This window comes from Mastigoproctus giganteus, chromosome 11, assembly GCF_048544385.1.
Source record: "Mastigoproctus giganteus isolate SK-2022 chromosome 11, ASM4854438v1, whole genome shotgun sequence".
NCBI lineage: Eukaryota > Metazoa > Arthropoda > Arachnida > Uropygi > Thelyphonidae > Mastigoproctus > Mastigoproctus giganteus.
Window position 1 is genome coordinate 70,478,447 of NC_143585.1, and position 21,464 is coordinate 70,499,910.

General features: G+C 36.1%; 1 protein-coding gene across 1 annotated transcript in view; it reads right to left on the minus strand.

Moving 5' to 3' along the window:
- The window catches only part of LOC150078109 (protein SSUH2 homolog), a 215,535-nt gene that overhangs the window by 18,336 nt on the left and 175,735 nt on the right, over positions 1-21,464 (minus strand). The window contains exon 10 of the mRNA XM_090384941.1: positions 8,067-8,172. Coding sequence (XP_090241067.1) covers positions 8,067-8,172 — 106 coding nt within the window. The remainder of the gene's footprint in view (positions 1-8,066; positions 8,173-21,464) is intronic.

Here is a 21,464-nt window from a genome sequence, read left to right on the forward strand (position 1 = left end):
TCATTTGTGTATTCTAAAGTACTTTATTTTTCTCTTCCCTGTTTCATTGAGTTATGTAACGTTGATTTTGAGCTTTCCTTTTCTTTTTTTCTTTTTTTTTTTTATGAAAACCCGAAACACAAGAGGTATTAGAACCTACAGTACTTAGTACCATGCTTGGGTTGGAGGTTGAGAAGATAAAAGAAGATACAGTGGATTCCGGTTATTTGGGCAACTGGTTAATCGAGGCAGCCATTTATTTGGGGAAAATCTTAAAAAAACAGAACCCGATAGAGAAAATAGCCAGGGTTTACTTCGCTTAATTGGGACAGCATGCCATTTAATTGGGGCAGGAGACCGCAGCACTGGAGATTACCCTACGATTGTCTCCGACGGTACAACGTGGTTTGGTTGAAATTCTGGAGGTCACAACAATAAAACAATTAGCAGTCACCTGTTTATTGGGCTTTTCTGTTAGTGAAATCTATCATAAACGGACAGTAAACTCAATTTGCGATAATGCCGACAGCTGGAATTCTGTGGGTTATTATGGTGAAATGTGTTTACACTTCCATGAAATCTTCAATCATATAAAAAAATTAATTTTCAGATCTTCTCTTCATTCCTATTTTTAAAGCTTTTTAACTCGTTACTCCGTTCTCACTTGCGAGTATCGTGTTACTTGCAATTTGTGTGTGCCGTGTTCTTTGTTATTGATTGCTTATCTTTTTACTGTTTTAAATTTTAACCCCCACCCACAAATGTCAGTGAACAGAAATGTCAACTAGTTAGTATGTACATATTACAGTATATATTAATTATTCCAATTATCACGTATATTCTTCCGATTTTCACGTATCATTTAATTTTTTAATTGGTAAGGTAATAAAGGGTAAATTTGTGCTTAATATATCTTTGTTTTTATAGCCTGTGGATAATATTCCTCCTATTTTTGCTAATTATAATCGTTGTTTAATAGAATTAAAATTCAATTCACAAACGTGATCACAATGACCGGTGCTTACTACACATCGTATAGTGAACAGTACTTTACTATGGTGAGTTCGTCGTAACGTGATTTGATTGTACAGTGAATCAATTGTAAAGGGGGGTACATTGTATTTTTAACTATTTACATGAAACTTCGGATAATTGGGGCAGCCACTTAATCGGGCCAAAATGCACTAGTCCGATATGTCCCAAATAACCGGAATGGACTATATTTGACATTAGACTTGAAATTCTGTAGACTGTAATTTTCAGGAAATACGTATGAAGGAAGGTTGTTCTAGAAAACAGTAGTTGAATGAATAAACGAGGAAGATGAAAAGTTGGTTCTGTGAGTTTGAAGTTGGACAGTAAATGGATGTTGGCTGGTGGCGACACGTGTTCGAACTATTTTGAAAGAGAGAGCGGGAATTATAGAAGCCAATTCAGAAGAACAGTGCCCATGGAAGTATCTGTAGAAAAGGCATGCCTTATGCAGCAGAAACAGTACATCTATGAGACAGCGAGTGGAGAGACTCTGTTAAAGAGAAATCATTAATTAGAGAGAAGTCATCAAAAGCCTCAGCATCCCGACCAGCTGGGTCGGTGTGACTAGAAAACAGAAGCCAGCTGGAGTTGTGAACATTAAAATCACCAAGGAAAATTACCTCACTGTTAGGAAAGCTGGACTGGAGAAAGTCAAGTTGCAAAGAGAGGAAGTCAAAGAGCTCCAAGTGATTAGTGGAGTTGGGAGAATGGTAGAGACAACAGATAAATTTGACACAATGAGGTAGAGAGATTTCAAGCCAGAGAAGATCGAAAAGAGGAGATTCCAAATTACCGTCTCTGACAGGGAATATCAGAATGGATACATGCACAAGTACCACCTTTGAGGTGAAAGGAATCATACAGCAAATAATTTGGACAACTGAGATGAGCAGTAGTTAAATCAACCATTAACTGAGATTCTGTCAGAAAAAGTACATGGGGTTTGCAGACTGAAAGTGGAAATCGACATCGTTGAGATTAGAATTGAGACCACGTATATTTGTGAAATGAACTAAGAAGTGTTTGGGAGGTTTAGATCTTTTCGCAGATAAGCTTACTTTATTAGTTTGACAATTCATGGTGTATTCAATGGTAAGAAAAAGTGGGGGTACGAAGTAATGAAATTTTTGGATATGGCGTACACATGATAAGAATATACCCAGATCTTTGACATAACATGGCCTCAACAATGCCCCTCCCCTGCATACATACATATCGGACTCCCTCCAGTCACTATCTGGCAGAGTAGAAGTAGCGAGATTATACACTAGTTGATCTGGAAGCTTCCTAAAGTGTTACCAATAGGTTCGGTCCAGTGTACTAACTAGCTGCTGGCCTGCTTTAGAGTTGTACCCTCGAAATGTAAGGAAGGCTGGATCTCACCATGATGTTCATTATAACCACAAAAGTCATCAGTCATACTGCATGATGGAATAGATGGGGAAGGATTGACTGGAACTTAGCTCTGGAGACTAAACATGGGTTCCACCACTTCAAGCCTCCAATAAGCAAAGTGGTGGTATTGAACCAGTTGATGAGAGTCATCTACCACCTATTATTGCCTGGTAACACAGAGGGGAGGCATTCCTCCATGTGGTGTTGGCACCACACCTCTACCCCTGCTTACGTTGGTTCACACCTTATCACTTATCAAAGAAAGTGTACCATATTACAAGTATGGGTGGTCACCCACAGTGTGCTTGTGCATGGAGATTATACCCAGGATTACTAACAGTCCCACCATCGTGAAGGTGCAAGCAGAGCATTTGGCTGTCACAGATCGTCTGGACTTTGCCGAAATTGGGTCCACTTGACTTGAATGTCACCTGAATATCAGTTCCATCAGCATTTTAGACTCCCAGGTAGCAAGTACAGCTTGTCTGGCATATCTGAGAGAATGTCTGTGACAACCTCAAGGACCTAACATGTAAAAAGGCCAAAATAATTAATTCATGCTACTTAAAACCAAATTACAGGATACTAAAAGATAGAATTTTTATTAAAATTTATCCAATATAAATAAATATAGATACCCTCAAAAAATATTTTATATTTTTTGAAGGCATAATATAGCTGTCAAATCTTGAAGAATAAGAGATATGTTTCCTCACTACACCATTTTGATATGGAACGCTTTAAATCAGTAGCAATAGCCTATTTTTTTTCTTCAGAAATTAGCATTAAATGGGTATTCACAGCTAAGTCCATTTTGAAATAAAAGTGGACTCAAATATTTTATCTGACATGGATGATCAAAATTCTATTCTGTTCTTTTTTTGACAAGACTGAAAATACATTCATATTCTGAACAGCAATGAGAATGAACAAAACAATTTTAAAAATTGTAATTAAAATTACAATTTCTAAAACTGTAAAAACAATTTTAGAAATTTTTTTACAATTTAGAAATTAATTTATTAATTTTATAAAATTATAAACAATTTTAGAAATTTTTTACAATTTAGAAATTAATTTATTAATTTTATAAAATTATAAACTAAGTCAGCTAAGTCCATTTTGAAATAAAAGTGGACTCAAATATTTTATCTGACATGGATGATCAAAATTCTATTCTGTTCTTTTTTTGACAAGACTGAAAATACATTCATATTCTGAACAGCAATGAGAATGAACAAAACAATTTTAAAAATTGTAATTAAAATTACAATTTCTAAAACTGTAAAAACAATTTTAGAAATTTTTTACAATTTAGAAATTAATTTATTAATTTTATAAAATTATAAACAATTTTAGAAATTAATAAATTGTAAATTGATGCTTCACAAAGCGAAGCATCAATGAATATGTTCCATGAATATGTTTAATCTAATCTATTTCACATTAACACTATCTTCTATTGCAGTAATGGCTGAAATGCCTAGGTGATCACAAATTATCATTATTTCCTAACATGCTTGAAATATAACACACTGTATACATTAACTAACTTTTTTTTTCTTTTTTTTTTCTAATTACTTTGTAGTCTAGTGGTTACATGGGCTGATTTTTGAAACCACTACTTTTATAAATCTATGTGGCCACATATAGTACTTTGTTTTATTCTTATGAGTATACTACATACCATTTATATAAACAGTATGCAGTATACTCTTGGTTTGCACATAAAAGTCATTGCTGCTTGCTTTTTTTTTTTGCTAAAAATCATGAATTATTACTATTTGGTAACATGCCTGAAACGTAACATACTTCCTACATTTACAGCAGACTCGATTTACTGGGACACTTCAAGATTCCAAATAAAAAATGAAAATAAAAAATCAACCAGAAATCATAAAATTCAAGTAATAAATAGAATAGGTATAAACAGATGTTTTGCAAGTCGTAAATAAGCAACAAGCAGCATTATAAGTCGTTATTGGGAGATTAGTGTACCTATTATCTTGCAATCCCTTCTCTCTCTCTCTCTCTCTCTGGGTAACTGAGGATTTTTTTTTTTTTTTTTTTTTGGCTGGTGCAGCAAAAGCCTCAGGCTTCCTTGCACCACATAGCTAATGATAATAATAATAACCCCCACCACTCAAAAAAAAAAAAAAAAGAACAGTTTTATTTTAGTGCGTTGCATCTATTGTTGTGTTCCGTTGCACCACAACAAGACAAATTTTGTTTCTTTATTTATGTCAGGGATGTCGACATTTTTTTTTTGTTCACTTTCAGTTAAACAAAAACTTGAAATTATTCAAAAGTTTGAAAACGGTGCATCCGTTAAATCTCTAATGAACCATTATAATGTTGGTGACCAAACCATATGCAACATCATAAAATATATAGGAAAGCTATTAGACTTAAAATCAACATCACAAAAAATAAACGGAAACATCATATTGGACACATGAGTAGTGCGTGATAAGTTTTTTATCTATCACCATAATTTTTTACGTAGATTGCTGAACATTTTTCAATACAGTAAGTCCCTGACTTATGCCACTACAGATTTATGTAAATTATTATTTTTTATTTTTTTAGGATTGTAAAATTTAAAACAAACAAAAATAATAAATAAATAAATAAAATAAGCAATCAATAATGACGATCAGAGCACACACAAATTGCACAAGTGAGATACAAAGTAACAAGCAAAAAAATAGGAAAAAAGAAAAGATTCTTACAATTTATTTATGGTTTTTTTTTTATATGACTGAAGATTTCAGTGAAATGGACACACATTTCACCATAATAACATTAAAACCCACAGAATTCCAGCTATCGGTATTTTTGCAAATGCAATAAGATCGAGTTTACCACCCGTTTATAATTAGATGCATGAACAGAAAAGCCCAATAACACAAAAAGTGCAAATTGTTTTCATTGTTTTATAGTAGTGACCTCCAGAAATGTGCTTTAGCAAAATGTGAGCTCGTGCGGGGTGATAATAGTAAGTGACGTAGCCAACTAAGAGAATAAGTGACGGCGGTACTAGTAAATCTACCAAGAAAAGGAAAACAATTGATTTGGATCAGGAAATTAAACTAATAAGGATGTATGAAAATGGTCAAACATTAACAAGTATCATGCTGAATTATGATTTGTCAATAATAATATAGTAGCAGTATGTTATTAGTCATTCCCGAGTTAAGTAAAACTCGATGAAGTAAGAAGTCCTGGAACGTATCTCTTACATATGTCACGGACTTCTGTATTTTTGGATTAACCGGGAAATCGATTATCCGGGATTTGTTTTTTACCATCTATCCCGGAAAATCGAGAGACTACTGTACTTGTTTTCTCTTACACAAGAACCAGCAGATTCTGACTGTATGAAATTTTACTGTTGTGGCTTACAGTATTGCTTTTTATATTATGAATGTTTATTGCTATTTATGTTTTCATTCAGTTTTATTAAGTCTAAAATTAGAGCAACATTAAATGTTGTGTTGTGCTGTGATTGATTATACTTATGAACTTTACTATGTTGTGTCAACCACTATGTTGCAAAAATGTCTATAAAACATAAAGTGTGCAGTACTATCAATCAAATGACAAAAATTATACTGAAAATTTTAAAAAGTTATTAACCAGGCTAGCAACAGAAGGTAATTTGACCCATTCAACAGAATATGAAGAAATTAACAATTTGATGCATTAAAAAAAAAAAAAAAAAAAAAAAATAGTGTGTTTTAATAGAAACAAATTGATTACACTGATCAGAAAAAAACCCTAATTTTTTTCATTCTTAAATTTCAGGGTGATTCTTGTAGATTTGACATTTCTGAATTCAAATATGGCAATCATATTGCTTTAACACCCACCAATTTTAAGGGAAAAGGGATTAAAATCAAAAATTTTGTTTATAATAAAAAAGATTTTGCACATTTTAAGAAAATGTTATATACAGTACTAAATATTGAACAATGGGTCTATTAACCTTATTCTATTTTAGTTGTTGGCGCATCGGCTCCTGTGGCCATAATGCACCTCCCAAAGTTTTTCACATTTTACTCTGATCCAAGCCCAAGGCGGGATTCGAACCCGCGACCTTTGGGTTGCCAGGCAGACACTTTACCCACCTGGCTAGCCCAGTCGGCCTTATTCTATTTATTCTTTGATGAATTATTCCCTTTCATTAATTCCTGGACATTGTTACAAACCAAAGCATCATCTATGGAGTAATAGATGATGCTTTGATTTATTGAGCCTTGGTTTTGGAGAGGTCCATCTCTGATCAAATCCTTAAATTCTGCCTGAGTGATTAGATGCAGCTTTGCAGTATCAAGAGTTGAAAAGTCTGGATCTGTACTTGTTCTGGGTTCTGCATCTTCTGGAGACTCTTTTTACGATCCTGAATCAGAATCAAGTCCACACATTTCTGGTGGCTTTGGTACTGGCAGTGTATCACTGTGAAGAACCAGCCTTAGAGCAGAAGGTATGTTGGGATACTCTACTTTATTGTATTTCCCAGAAAATCCAGAAATATTAGTTTTTCTGGGAAATCACAGTTCACAATTTACACTAATCCACACAACACTTGTTTACAAAGACTAATTCACTAAAACACTTGTTCACCACTCACTCTCTGAAACATACACTTTTTGAAATACAAAAATGCTTGTATTTTTGTATTACTGGCAGAGAAGTTTCTAGAAGGCTCACAATTTTTCTAGAGAACTCTGTCAACAGTCCTAGAACCTTCCAGAAAAATCCCGACCTTTCTTTCACATGTAACAATATTCCTGAATGTTCTGGAACATTCTCAAATGAATGTTATAGAAAGCTCCCAAATGTTTTAGAAAAAAATTTTTAAAAATAAATAGATAAAATAGATGGAAAAGATGATTAAACCAACTACAGGCCTTCATTTTTGGTCATTCACCTACAACACTTAAAAACTAAGGGTGATGAGAACATTTTAAGCATATATCTGAGTTTTTGAACATATTTCCTACGAGAATCTGTCGAAATTATTTATTATTATTATTATTAGCTATATGGTGCAAGGAAGCCTGAGGCTTATGCTGCACCAGACAAAAAAAAAAATTTCCTGAGTTACCCTGAGAGAGAGAGAGCACCTACAACACTTAAAAACTAAGGGTGATGAGAACATTTTAAGCATATATACTGAGTTTTTGAACATATTTCCTACGAGAATCTGTCGAAATTATTTATTATTATTATTATTAGCTATATGGTGCAAGGAAGCCTGAGGCTTATGCTGCACCAGACAAAAAAAAAAATTTCCCGAGTTACCCTGAGAGAGAGAGAGAGAGAGAGAGAGAGAGAGAGAGAAGTAGAAAGGATTCACCAAGAAAGAGAAGAATGATGATATCCAGCTCAGGACCCTGGGTGTGCCAAGCCCATACACACCAGATGTGAGCCCCTGGGGTTAATTTTTATTTCAAGGAGGAAATTGACGCCAACCAGTGTTATCCAAGCTGGTCAATTCCCAATCCATTCAGATAATTGACATTCCATTATAGGTGGAATGAAATGACTGGTTTCTATTATCATAATGACAGCCTTATTAATATAATACCGCTTAATAAATAAAAAATAAATAAAAAATAATATAATAAATAACACAAATATAATTTATACACCTGTGGCTGTTCTTCTTCAAATACAACTTCCCCAGTGACATTTCTAATTTTTTCATCTGGAACAGTGGCTGACTTCTCTACTATATGATCTGAACTATGATTGGTCCTTAAAAAAAAGATCCAAAGCAAGTGAGTTTTGTTTACTCAAACATTTGCAAATGACATGACAAAATACTGTATACCTTAATAAAAACATAAAAAATTTAACAGCAAATTACATTATGGTAATAGTCCTATCTTTCTTATTATTTAGTGTATATAGGAATAATATGGCATCAACTGAAGAAAATATAACCTGACTACCATGGAACACAATTTTTTACAGCTATAATACATAGCACTGGCATGGCAATAGGAAACTAATGAGTCAAAAGGTTTGAATGGTTTGGAATAATAAAAAAGATACTCACTATTAAAATCTGTTCCATCACTAGGTTTTTTGATAGTCCTATTCACTGTGTATGTGTGCACACATGCGCACGCATAGTTGAAACAAAACAGAAAATATCACAGACAATTTTCGTGTTATAATTTGAAAAGAATGTCTATATCTTAAATTTTTCAAATGTAATGTCAGGAATAATAGGAGACATTTGGTAATGGGCTCTGTTATAAAATTTTTAAAAATTTACCCAATCCAGTTCACATCTTTCTACATACAAGCATATCTTACTTAATGACAGGATTAGGTTCTTCAAAAACAAATTATTCAGCAAAATGTTTATGTCCTCTAAACACTTTCAAAGTTTTGAATACCTTAATCAAGTTGCAACATAGACATCTAGTCCCTGGAGTCTGCAACTAAATTTTTTCTCCCCCAACCCTTACATATATATATATATATATATATATATATATATATATATATGAGTATAGAAATGCTTGATATTAGTAACTAAACTTTTTACTGCTCCTTTTCCACATGTTTCCTGTAATGAGATGTGAAATTTCTATACAATGCAATGCATAGCTTAATCAAGGCTTTGTAAAATTGGCACAAAAAATGTGGTCTGTGGACCTCGGGTGGGGGATGGGGGAGCCACAAAAAGTCCATGGCAGTCTGAGAGAAGATTAACTCTCTGTTCCTTATGAGAGGCTCAAATTAGCATTAGCATTAGTAGAAGCATATGATGCAAGAAAGCAAGCTTATGCAGCATCAGCCAAAAAGAAAAAAAAAAAAACCCTTCCACTTCACCCCTCCGTTCGTTCGAAATACCTGTCCAGCTGAGCCTTAAATTTATTTAGGCTATCAACTTTCACAACAAGGGATGGAAGCTGTTCCACCAACCAACTACCCACTGGCTAAAGGCAAATTTCCGCACATCTATCCTACATCTGTCTTTCCTCAATTTGAATTTATGCCCTCTCATGTGATTATTCTGAGCAAGAGGAAGAATCCCATCAGCATTGAGCATGCTCAAACCATTCAAGGCTTTATACACCTCTATCAGATCACCTCACTGGTGCCTAGTCTCCAGACACTGTAATTTGCAAAACTTAAGCCTTTCTTTGTAAGAGCACCCCATTGTTCCATTCACTAATCTTGTTGCCCTTCTCTGTACTCGTTCCAGCATCTCTACATCCTTCTTGAAATGAGGCCTCCAGACCTGTATATAGTACTCTAGGTGTGGCCTCACCATTGCCTTATACAAGGGAATAATCACCTCCTTATCCCTGCTAGAAAAATTCCTATATATCATCGAAAATACACCATGAGCTACTCTTGCAGCCCGTCTGCACTGCTCAGAAAACTTCATATCTGCCTGCACAACCACCTCCAGGTCCCTTTCATTCTCTACCACTGTCAGTGTAGTACCACAGAGTTGATACGTTGCTCTGGGGTTGCTGTTTCCCATATGTAGTACTTTACATTTGTCAATGTTAAACTTCATTTGCCACCTCTCAGCCCATCTGCTCAACCTTTCCAGATCCTGTTGCAGCAGCATAGCATCAGTAACGTCCTTAACAACCCTGCCAACCTTTGTATCATCTGCAAACTTGGACATTAAGCTTGATATACCATCATCAATATTATTTATAAATACAGAAAACAACAATGGGCCCAACACTGAACCCTGAGGGACTCCACTAATAATATTAGTCCAAGATGAGCAGTGTCCATTAATTACCATTCTCTGTCTTCTGACACTCAACCATCCCTTTATCCATAGCAACAATTTGCCACCAAATATATTACATAGCAAAAAGATAAAAGCTTACTCACGACCTGAATTCTGAAAGATAAATCGTTAGAAACTATTTTTAGTCTAGCACTTTTGGAAGCCAAAATATAAGCAACTAGTGTCAAGCAGACTGTGTACAGATAAGTAGAAAGACTTAATTTTATTTTTTAAATATACATATTTTGAAATATGTTAGGACAAATTTTTAAAGTGAATTAAAATATTTTTGTTTGTTGATCACAATGATTTATTACTCAGAACAATAAAACAAAATAATATTTTATTTTAGAAGTCTACTAGTAAAATTGGGAATCAAAAAGGATCTATCAGTAAAGCTGACAAAGTGCAGTGACAAACTTCCTAGAAGCAACAATGGCAAAATTGGGTACCACCATTAAGGTCGAGAACATCACAACCAGACTGATCCCCCATCAGGAGAAGGATCTTTCAAGGAGATGCCCTGAGCCCAATGTGGTTCTGTCTAGCACTCAACCCACTATCCACCATGCTCAATAGCAGCAAATGGATAAAACTTCAAAGATGGAATGATAAACTGTACACTCTCAACTGCCTGATGTACATGGATGACATCAAGCTCTATGCAGCAACTGAGAAGCAACTCCAGCAACTACTCCAGATCACCAAAAATTCAGCAATGATATCAGGATGATATCTGGTCTAGACAAATGCAAGATCCATGGATTGCATCAGAGGAAATTAGTCGACTGAAACTACCAGCTGCAGACTGGTAAAGAGATCAAAGCCATGACAGAGATAGAGACTTACAAATACCTTGGAATGATACAGGCTCAGCAGTTACAGCACAAGGAAATCAAGGCCTACCAGGCCATAAGGAAGACAGACAAGCACCATACCCTACTCAACCAAAGCGAGGTGTCCCCTCCGGCCCAGATAGCACAAACGAAGCTAGAAAGGTGGGCAAAGAAGACACTCCATGGCAGACGCTACAATGACCTCCATCAAGACCACATAGATAAAATGACTCCAATGCATGGATCATGAGTGGGACACTCTTCCCTGAGACTGAAGGATTTATGCTCGGCATCCAAGACCAGATAATCAATTCCAGAAACTATAGAAAATACATTGCCAAGGAGCCCAGAGTGTCAGATGATACATATCAATGATGCCTCCTGGCCTCAGAAACAATCCGACACATCACCGCAGAATGCAAGGTGATCACCCAGACTGTGTACACTCGTAGGCAGCCAAGTAGCCAGGATAATACATCAGAAGATATCAAGGAAATAGCAGTTGATCAAAGAAAGTGTGCCGTATTACAAGTACAAACCCCAGGCAGTACTAGAAACCACAACCCCAGGCAGTACTAGAGACCACAACCCACAAGTTGTACTGGAAACTGTGCCATAATAATGGACAAGACAATCCCACACAACAGACTGTACATAACCCTTATCGACAAGGAAAAAAAAGATGGGGATGAAACTGATTGCATAGTATGCATGGCATTTATAAGCAGTGGACATAGTAGTCATGCTGAAAAATGAAGAAAACATAAGCAGAATTTTCCACTGCAGGCAGAACCATGTTTGGCCAACCAGGAGTTTAGCTCTGAACAAGAAAATGCCCTTCCCTACATGAAAAAGTCACAGTAATAAAATTACTTCCTCTGAGAACTGGTTCCTGGATGCAGCAGCTTCCAGATTTCCATGTTAAAACAACCCTGACAACAGGTTTTTCAAAATCGATAAAATCAATCGATTATTTTTTCTTTACTGAACAGTATTCCAATGAAGGATTAAAATAAAGCACTGACGAGTTTTTCTCACCCATTTTACATGTACATTTTTTCTTATTGGTAATAAGGAAAATGTGGAACAATTCTACAGGCAGAAAATTATTACAAGTTGACTTTTATAACTAGATATTAAACAGAAATATCTAAAAACAAAATAAGACCTAGTGACTAATAATCACTCGATCTACTTGTTACGAATAAGATTATCTGTTTTTATTTTTTCTATTCCAGTTTATAGTTCCTTATACAAAACATGATAATTGTACTGGAATTGGGATTTTTATCTTCCTACAGTTCACTCATTGATAATTTTAATTAAACCAAAAATACCGATCTCTTTGTACACTGTTTTATGAAATAATATTAGCATTGCTAATACTGGTGTTGCACAAGCACAGCTGGGTTAGCCGGCCGGGCTAGCCGGGTGGGTAAAGTGCCTGCCTGGCAACCCAAAGGTCGCGGGTTTGATTCCCGCGGATCAAAGTACTGCAAAAACCTTGGGAGGTGCATTATGGCCACAGAAGCCTATGCAAAAAAAAAAAAAAAAAAACAGCTGGGTTAATCAAAAAATATTCAAAGGTCAATCTAGTTGATAATCATTGCTGAACTAGTGACTTTTCTTTGTTCACGAAATAAAGAGTGTACCAATTTCAAATTAAAACATGGTACATTACTAGATGTATTGGGGTCACTGAAGAAATAGGTGCTTATCCTTGAGACAAATAAACCTGGGAACTCCTTGGGGACTCAAATAACTAGTGACCTGCAGGTAACATCCCTGATTCGGGCCCAGAACAGAACAGTCAAATGCACACTGCTCTGGTTCAAGGTTTTTTTTAGGAGATTCCATTGTAAGAGAAATAGGTAACACTTTTTGTAATAAGGATATGTATACAGACACCCCCTTGACAGACACTCCCTCTCTATAACAGAATGTTTATGTCTCTGCAACCTGCACAGACACAATATAAGGGACTATATGCTAGAAGCTTTGTGGATTAACTTGAGACTTGAGGGACACTGCAAGACTTTTGGGGGAAAATTTTATTAGCATAGTCTGCACTTGTAGGCAAAGAAATCTGTTTTGTAGAGACGTAATACTCGTACATTTAAACAAAATGTGCTGCAATGGTTTGTGCCAATATTATTGAGATATATTAAGGGTTTAGAGGAACTACTAGTTAAGGGATACAAAGGTAACATAAATATCAATATGCATTTATCTAATGGGCGAAAGTAAAGAAAGCCAACATGAGAATGACGAGAAATGTCGGATAACTTACATTAGCATTAGCATTAGCATTAGTAGAGGCATATGATGCAAGAAAGCAAGCTTATGCAGCATCAGCAAAAAAAAAAAAAAAAAACAACCACTACTCCCATTTCACCCCTCCGTTCGTTCGAAATACCTGTCCAGCTGAGCCTTAAATTTGTTTAGGCTATCAACTTCAACAACAAGCGATGGGAGTCTATTCCACAAACCAACTGCCCGCTGGCTAAAGGCAAATTTCCGCACATCTATCCGACATCCATCCTTCCTCAATTTGAATTTATGCCCTCTCAGGTGATTATTCTGAGCAAGATGAAGAATCCCATTGGCATTGAGCATGCTCAAACCATTCAAAGCCTTATACACCTCTATCAGATCACCTCGCCGGTGCCTAGTCTCCAGACTCTGTAATTTGCAAAACTTAAGCCTTTCTTCATAAGAGCAACCCTTTGTTCCATTCACTAATCTTGTTGCCCTTCTCTGTACTCGTTCCAGCAGCTCTACATCCTTCTTAAAATGAGGCCTCCAGACCTGTATACAGTACTCAAGGTGTGGCCTGACCAATGCCTTATACAAGGGAATAATCACATCCCTGTCCCTGCTAGAAAAATTCCTGTATATTATTGACAAGACACCATGAGCTACTCTTGCAGTTCGTCTGCACTGCTCAGAGAACTTCATATCTGCCTGCACAATTACCCCCCAGGTCCTTTTCATTCTCTACCACTGTCAGCGTAGCACCACAGAGTTGATACGTTGATCTGGGGTTACTGTTTCCCATATGTAGTACTTTACATTTGTCAATGTTAAACTTCATTTGCCACCTCTCAGCCCATCTGCTCAACCTTTCCAGATCCTGTTGCAGCAGCATAGTATCAGTAGTGTCCTTAACAACCCTGCCAACCTTGGTATCGTCTGCAAACTTGGACATTAAGCCTGATACACCATCATCAATATCATTTATAAATACAGAAAACAACAATGGACTCAACACTGAACCCTGAGGAACTCCACTAATAACATTAGTCCACGTTGAGCAGTGTCCATTGATTACCACTCTCTGTCTTCTGCCACTCAACCATCCCTTTATCCATAGCAGCAATTTGCCTCCAATGCCACACTTCTCCAATTTGTGCAGCAGTCTTCCATGCGCAACAGTATCAAAAGCCTTTCTAAGATCCAAATATATAATATCAAAGTTATTCCCTGCATCCAGTTCTTTTGTGACTACATCATAGTATCCAATCAAATTGGTCAGACAAGACCTGCCCTTAACAAAACCATGCTGTGTCTAAGCTATAACTGAATTCTTGTCCAGATGATCCTGCAGTGCTTCTTTAACCAGTGCCTCCATTAATTTTCCTGGAACCGAAGTTAAACTAACAGGTCTATAATTACTTTTGTCAGCCTTTGATCCTCCTTTGTGAATTGGGGTTACATTTGCACACCTCCAGTCCATGGGTACCTCCCCTGAGTCCAAAGAAGCTCTCATAATTATGGCTAGGGGTTTGCTTACTTCCTTTGCTGCCTCCTTTAATATAACTGGATAGATCCCATCCACCCCGGGTGCCTTTTTTATGTTTATCCTCAACAATTTCTCCTCCACTTTCCTCACAGTTATTAGAAAATCATCTAGCTCACTGCCAATGTTTACTTCACCTACGACATTCCCCTTCCTGAATAACTCCTCATGTGTGAATGTAGATGCAAAATACTCATTTAGATTATTAGCCACCTGAGCTGGATCCTCAACTGTTGAACCATCAACATCCAATGGACCAATCTGATTCATCCCTTTCCTTCTTGAGTTTAAATAGGTAAAGAACTCTTTTCTGTTTTTCTTTGCATCCTTTGCCAAGGATTTCTCATAATCTGCCTTCGCCTGCCTAACCTCCTTTGTAACTTGGTTACAGATCAACTTGTATCTATCATAGGCTTCCATGTCACCCATTAATTTGTATGTATCCCATGCATTTTTCTTCTCTGCCATATGTCTCATTAGTTCATCTGACAACCATTTAGGCCTGAACCTTGAACAATATTTCTTGGTTGGTATGTAAAGCCTGGTAGCTTCCAAGATTAGTTCCTTGAATGTTTCCCATTTTGAATTTGCTGTTGGTAACATCATCAGTTGGTTCCACTGTATAGAATTTAAATACTGTCTCAGACCATCATAGTCGCCTTTACGAAAGCAAAAACCCTTCCCTTTACCTCTGATGGTAGTTACCTCCTTGAGTAAATCCCACTCCAGCACACTGTGATCACTGCCACCCAGTGGTTCCTTTATCTGCAGATTCCTAATGCATGAAGAATCACTACTGATAATCAGATCAAGAGTATTACTCCCTCTAGTTGCCTCCCGAACATGCTGGTGTAGAAAACAATCATCCAATAAATCCACAAAAGCCTTGCTAGTGTGTGAGTGACAAACCCACAAATTCCAGTCAATATCTGGGAAATTAAAATCCCCCATTATAAGACTCTCTGATTTACTGGCCCATTCTATTTCCCTGTACAGTATCTTATTATACTCATCAGAGTCATTAGGCCTATAGCACACTCCTACTCTCAATTTTGATTTACCTATGCTTATGTCACACCAAACTGACTCGACACTGCCCTGTCCATCAATGTCGACTGGCTTCACTTCCTTGGATTTTATGTGTTTTTTAACTAATAGCATAACCCCTCCTCCCCTCCTGTCCTGTCTATCCTTTCTATACACATTGTACTCCCCAAATTCCAGTTCTGCATTCCTTATATCTGTGTGACACCACGTCTCTGATATCCCAACAATATCTGCCTTTGATGTTTTGAGCAATACCTCAAATTCATCAAATTTATTTACTAAACTCCTAGCATTGGTGTACACGCAAGTATACATGCACCTGTTTCTATTCTTAGCTACCCTAACACAACCCATGTGTTTACTTGTACTGCAATGACTTCCAGCAGTCTCTGAAATATCCTGCAACTTGTTTTTCAGGCTTCTGCTCATTCCAATAGAAGCAGTGCAAGAATCTCTTTCTCCTCTGCCAGTGGCTACTGTTAATCCATTAGTCTTTGTCTCCCCCCAAGCTAGCAGTTTTCAGACCCACCTAACACTGCCTCGATAGCATCAGCAAATATTCTTGCACCCTTTCTATTTAAGTGTATCCCATCCCTGTAGAAGCAATCTCTCCTGTTAACAAGTACATTCCAGGCTGAAAAACATTCTACCCCTTGAGCCTTGCACAATCTTTCCAGGGCCGAATGGAAAATTAGTTTCCCAATACGGCACTCTAGTACTGCTCACTTGGTATACAGACAGTAGGTGTTATCGGTCTGGAGCAAAGTTGAGAACGATATATTGATTGACAGGTAAACATGGCAAACAATGTGCTGATTGGTGCGCGAACACAACACACGATAACATCGGTTTAGTATCACTTTAGTAGCACTCAGAAGCACTAATGGTAACTTGCCCTAATCGCACATGTCCTAATGAACGCTTTCCATAATGGTGAAAAAAGGTTAGGTTACCTCCACTTGAATCCCATGGGAGCTTGAACCCCTTTGACCCCTTGAACCTTAGAATCACAGTCATATTTAAAAATACATTCATAAAAAAATAAATTTTTTATGACTGTATTTTTTTTTTCTTGTTCAATAATATGCCCCAATGGTAAAAAAAGATCAGGTTATTCCTTTTTTTCTTTAGAATCATGGGTGGACTAGCGCATAAATTGTTTATTAACAAAATATAATTTTTTTATTACTGTACTTTTATTTTTGAAAGACACTCATGTGGATACACACGTATCATAACGGCAATCAACACCTCAATAGCTATTCACTATATATAAAGAATCTTTCTTTCTTTCTTTTCCTATTATTTCCTAACCTAATGTTTAAGGTTAGGAATATAACGAAAAATAAAGAAACCTTTTCCTTTTTTCGTAACCAAACCTAAATCAACAATATAATGAAAATACTCATGAACTCAAAAAATCTGCTTTTAATAATGAGAAAAAAAACATAATGAAAAACATAAAAATGAAAGGAAAACTTTTATTAATTTAGTTTTCATCAAAAAATCAACCAATGTTTTATTTTCCTTACAAATTTCTTCCATCTTTAAAAGATTCATCACTACTATTACCTGTTTACTGTTCATCACAAAACTATTATGCACCATTCTTTACTCATAAATACACATCATAATGCCAACCAATGACTACACAGTAGCTTGTCGTCTGTTGCACCGACCACCAATCATTTCATTGTTTGCCACGCCACCTACCTGTCAATCAATATATCCTTCTCAATTTCAGCTCCAAACTGATAAAACCTAATGTCTGTTTACCAAGCGAGCAGTGCTAGAGTGCTATAGGCGAGGTAAGCGTCACATATGGGCGGCAATTTAGGACGGCAAAATATATTTCACACATACAAGTCGGACATCTGTTTAACGAACTTCTTTATAACGAAATTTTCTATTTAGCGATATTTTTTGAATTCTCCATGGTAATTACATTTAAAATAATTTCCATGGAACAAAAAAAATTTCCATATAACGAATGGAATTATGATTATGAGAGACTTAACTGGGAATGCACTGTTCGCCCTTCAGGCAATTAGTGCTGCTACTAAGCACAAATCACAGAGTAGTAAGATATGTTACTACTCTGTAGCATGAATTAAGAGCCAAAGGATAAACATTCTGCAACTTAAGTGTACTTGTAAAACCTATCCAACTACCTGTCCCACATAACCAGAAGTTGCGCTGGTCATCTGATTGGTTAATGTTTACCAGAAAAATAATTCATTTGAAATAAATACAGTACATGAAATTGAAAACTTATGTTAATTTGCTTATTATCTGGATTCGTGTTTCATGTTTATATTTTGCAGAGTTATGCTTCAGAACATGGGTGCAAACCTGTACTTCGGCCGGAAAGAGAGAGGAAGAAGGCAGCGGCAGGATGTGAAGGAATCTGCCACTCACTGCTTTCCTCCTCTCCTGCATGTTACTAGGGGGGGATATCACGTGAAATCACAATATGTCAGAGCTGAAATGAAGAAAAAGAAACAGCAATTTTTTTTACACAGCTAACAAAAATTGAAACCACATACAACCACTGATTCTTCTCGCACATTACTAGACGATTTCACGCGCATAACAATGAGAATTGCTCATGCACATCAACAGAAATGTTTTTTTTTTTTCTTTTTTATTCTGGGGCTGCTGCCTGCCCATATAAAGAAAACCTGGTATTAACAACTCATACAATTACTGCGAAAAACATCAAATCATCAAGAAACAACTTGAAAACAAAACAAACAAAAAAAACTCACCTCATCAGTCCTTGCATGCAGGCTGGTACACTTCATCAAACATCCACCACTGAAAACACCTGTAATCCGAAGCTAATTAAATTAACACTCATACACCATTCAATTACAGTCTTACATCCATCTTTTTGCAAACGGGATAACATGGAATAACAATAACACACAATAACCAAGGACAGCACAGCAGCACGACAATGACTAAACAACAGCACGATAATTTCGCATTTCCTGCTAAAATTAGAAGTGAATTTGCATCCAATCAGACATACATTTAAGATTCAATTAATGCTAAAGGCCACTCCCTAGGCCGCAGCCTATCCGTAGCTATCAACTGCAATGTTGTGCTGTTAACTGATTCGGAGTTTACAGTAGATTGATATAGACAATGAAAAGAGCTCAATACATAATTTCCTTTCTTATTTTTGTTTTTGAACTTTCAATTTGGCCACTAGGCCCTAAGTGAGAAAAATCGACTTTATACTTCCCATTTGTAAATCTTAATCAGGTGGGTACCCGTCCTTTCTACAAGGAGATGGGCCACCGCTACCTCGCATTAGTGTTTCCCATCTTCTAAATACTTCACTCATGAAGTCATTAAAATATGCAAATAGGCAACGATCTGTGAACAGAACCCAGAGTTGGTCTTTCTCTAAAATACCAACTGATCTTTCAAATTTAGATCTGACATCCAAATAACAATGATAATCCAGCATAACATGTTCAGATGTTTTTGGTTCAGCACAGACACATGACCCCTGTTCACGTAATCTTAACAATGACAATTTATAAGCCAATCCATGTTCAGTAATGAGGCTTGTGGCATGAAAACCAAATTGAAGCCATGGTTTTAACTCTGGATTGATAATTTTATTATTGGGACAAAACATAAAGGTCTGACGGCCTTTTTCTGCATTTTCCAAATCATCTTGCCACATGTCCATTATTTGCAAGACAATTCTTTTTTTCTCAGATTTCAAATAAACTTTAGAATAGTTCCTATTTTCTTCTGGGCAAAATGTTACCCAGAATAGTCTTTCTAATATTGTTTTGTGTAATATAATAATCCAGCCAGCAAAACTCTGTACTGAACAGGAAGCCGTCCAGAAATAATCTGTAAAGCTTCATTGGAGACAGTCCAGCATGCACGCATCAACCTGAGAAGAACAAATCTCTGAGCTTGAATCAAATATTTCTGTATAATAACATTATTAATTCTGTGAACCCAAGCTCCAGAGGAATGGGTCACAATTGGGAGGAACAAACAGTCATATGATAAATTTAATGATCGCCTTTGATTCCCCAATCGGTCCTAACGATCCTCCGAAGTTTGGCATATAATGTTCGAATTTTAGTTTTCAAAAACTTGACGTGCTTAGTAAAAAAAGAGACACTCCTCAAGATATAAACCTAAATACCTCATGACTCTAACATGCCGAACTGCATCCTCATAAAGCCTAACAGTAGGAGCATGATTTATACTAAGGTGTCCCGTCAGAAGCATCTGAATAGTCTTTCCCTTGGAAATTTGCAGCTTGTAATTTTGACACCAATTTTCTAGCATACCTAAAACCTCTGCTGCTCTGTTTTCAATCAAAGAACAAGAGTTTCCTTGGATATCCACATGAAACCTTCTTAATAATTTGAGTATAGCTTGTCTTAAGAACTATTTCTCTAGAACAAAAATACCTCTTAAATACAGAATAAAAATTCTGCGTGCAATTAGAAATCCTTATTCTACTCAAGATACCCTCCCACCATAGCCAGTCGAATGCTCCCCTGAAATCCACAAATATAGCAAGGGCACCCTGCTCCACCATGTGTATCAATTGATACACAGCATTCTCTGTGGATAATCCTTTTCTGAAACCAAATTAATTTCTAGAGGGCAAATTTTCCGCATCATGCATAATCATTAAGTGGTTGATCAACAGCCGTTCATACACTTTGCCTATAACAGGGAGCAGAGCAATAGGTCGGTAAGACCCTGTCTCATTAAGCATTCTATCCATGCCTTTAACAATTAATTTCATCCAAGCATTCTTCCAGCATTGGGGGAAGACACCTTCTTCTAAACACTTATTAAATAACCCAACAAACAATTCAGGTTTCATTTCATATGACTTTTTCATAACAGCAACTTCAATTTTATCTATGCCCAGCAACTTGCCATCCTTTGTGCGGCCCATGGCTTCACTAACTTCTTCAATTGAGAACTTTTGCTCCACATTCATTGATTGATACTGAATATTTTCAATAATCATTTGTTGTTGTTCCAGGCTTTCATTCCCAATTCCAATATCTGGAAAGAGACCTTCCTGAATTCTGCCCACAGAATCGTGCCAAGATAAAGTTTGATTTTCGCCACCTCCAACAGTATTAACAACTTCAGATATATTTTTCTTATTTGTTAGTACTCTAAAAACAGTATTCCATGGATCTTGGGATTCTTGCTCTTCAACATATTTTCACCACGACATAATCCTGTTGACAGCTTTAACATATTGTTTCCTTTGCTCTCTATATAACTCAGTTATTTGTAAAATAATAAGAAGTTTACCTCAATATAATATGTAGAACACTTCCATATGATACTCTCCAGCAATTAAAACGAAAAAATTGCAAATCTTATATTACATTAAAAAATAAAAAATAATTAAAACTCATTTGAACACAATTAAAAAACAATTGAACACAATTAAAAAACAATTGAACACAATTAGAAATCCAATGAACACAATTAAAAATCAATTTAACACAATTAAAAATTAAATTAAAAGACATTTAACGAAAAAAAATTGCAAAATTTTTTCTTTCGTTAAATTTCTTTTAAT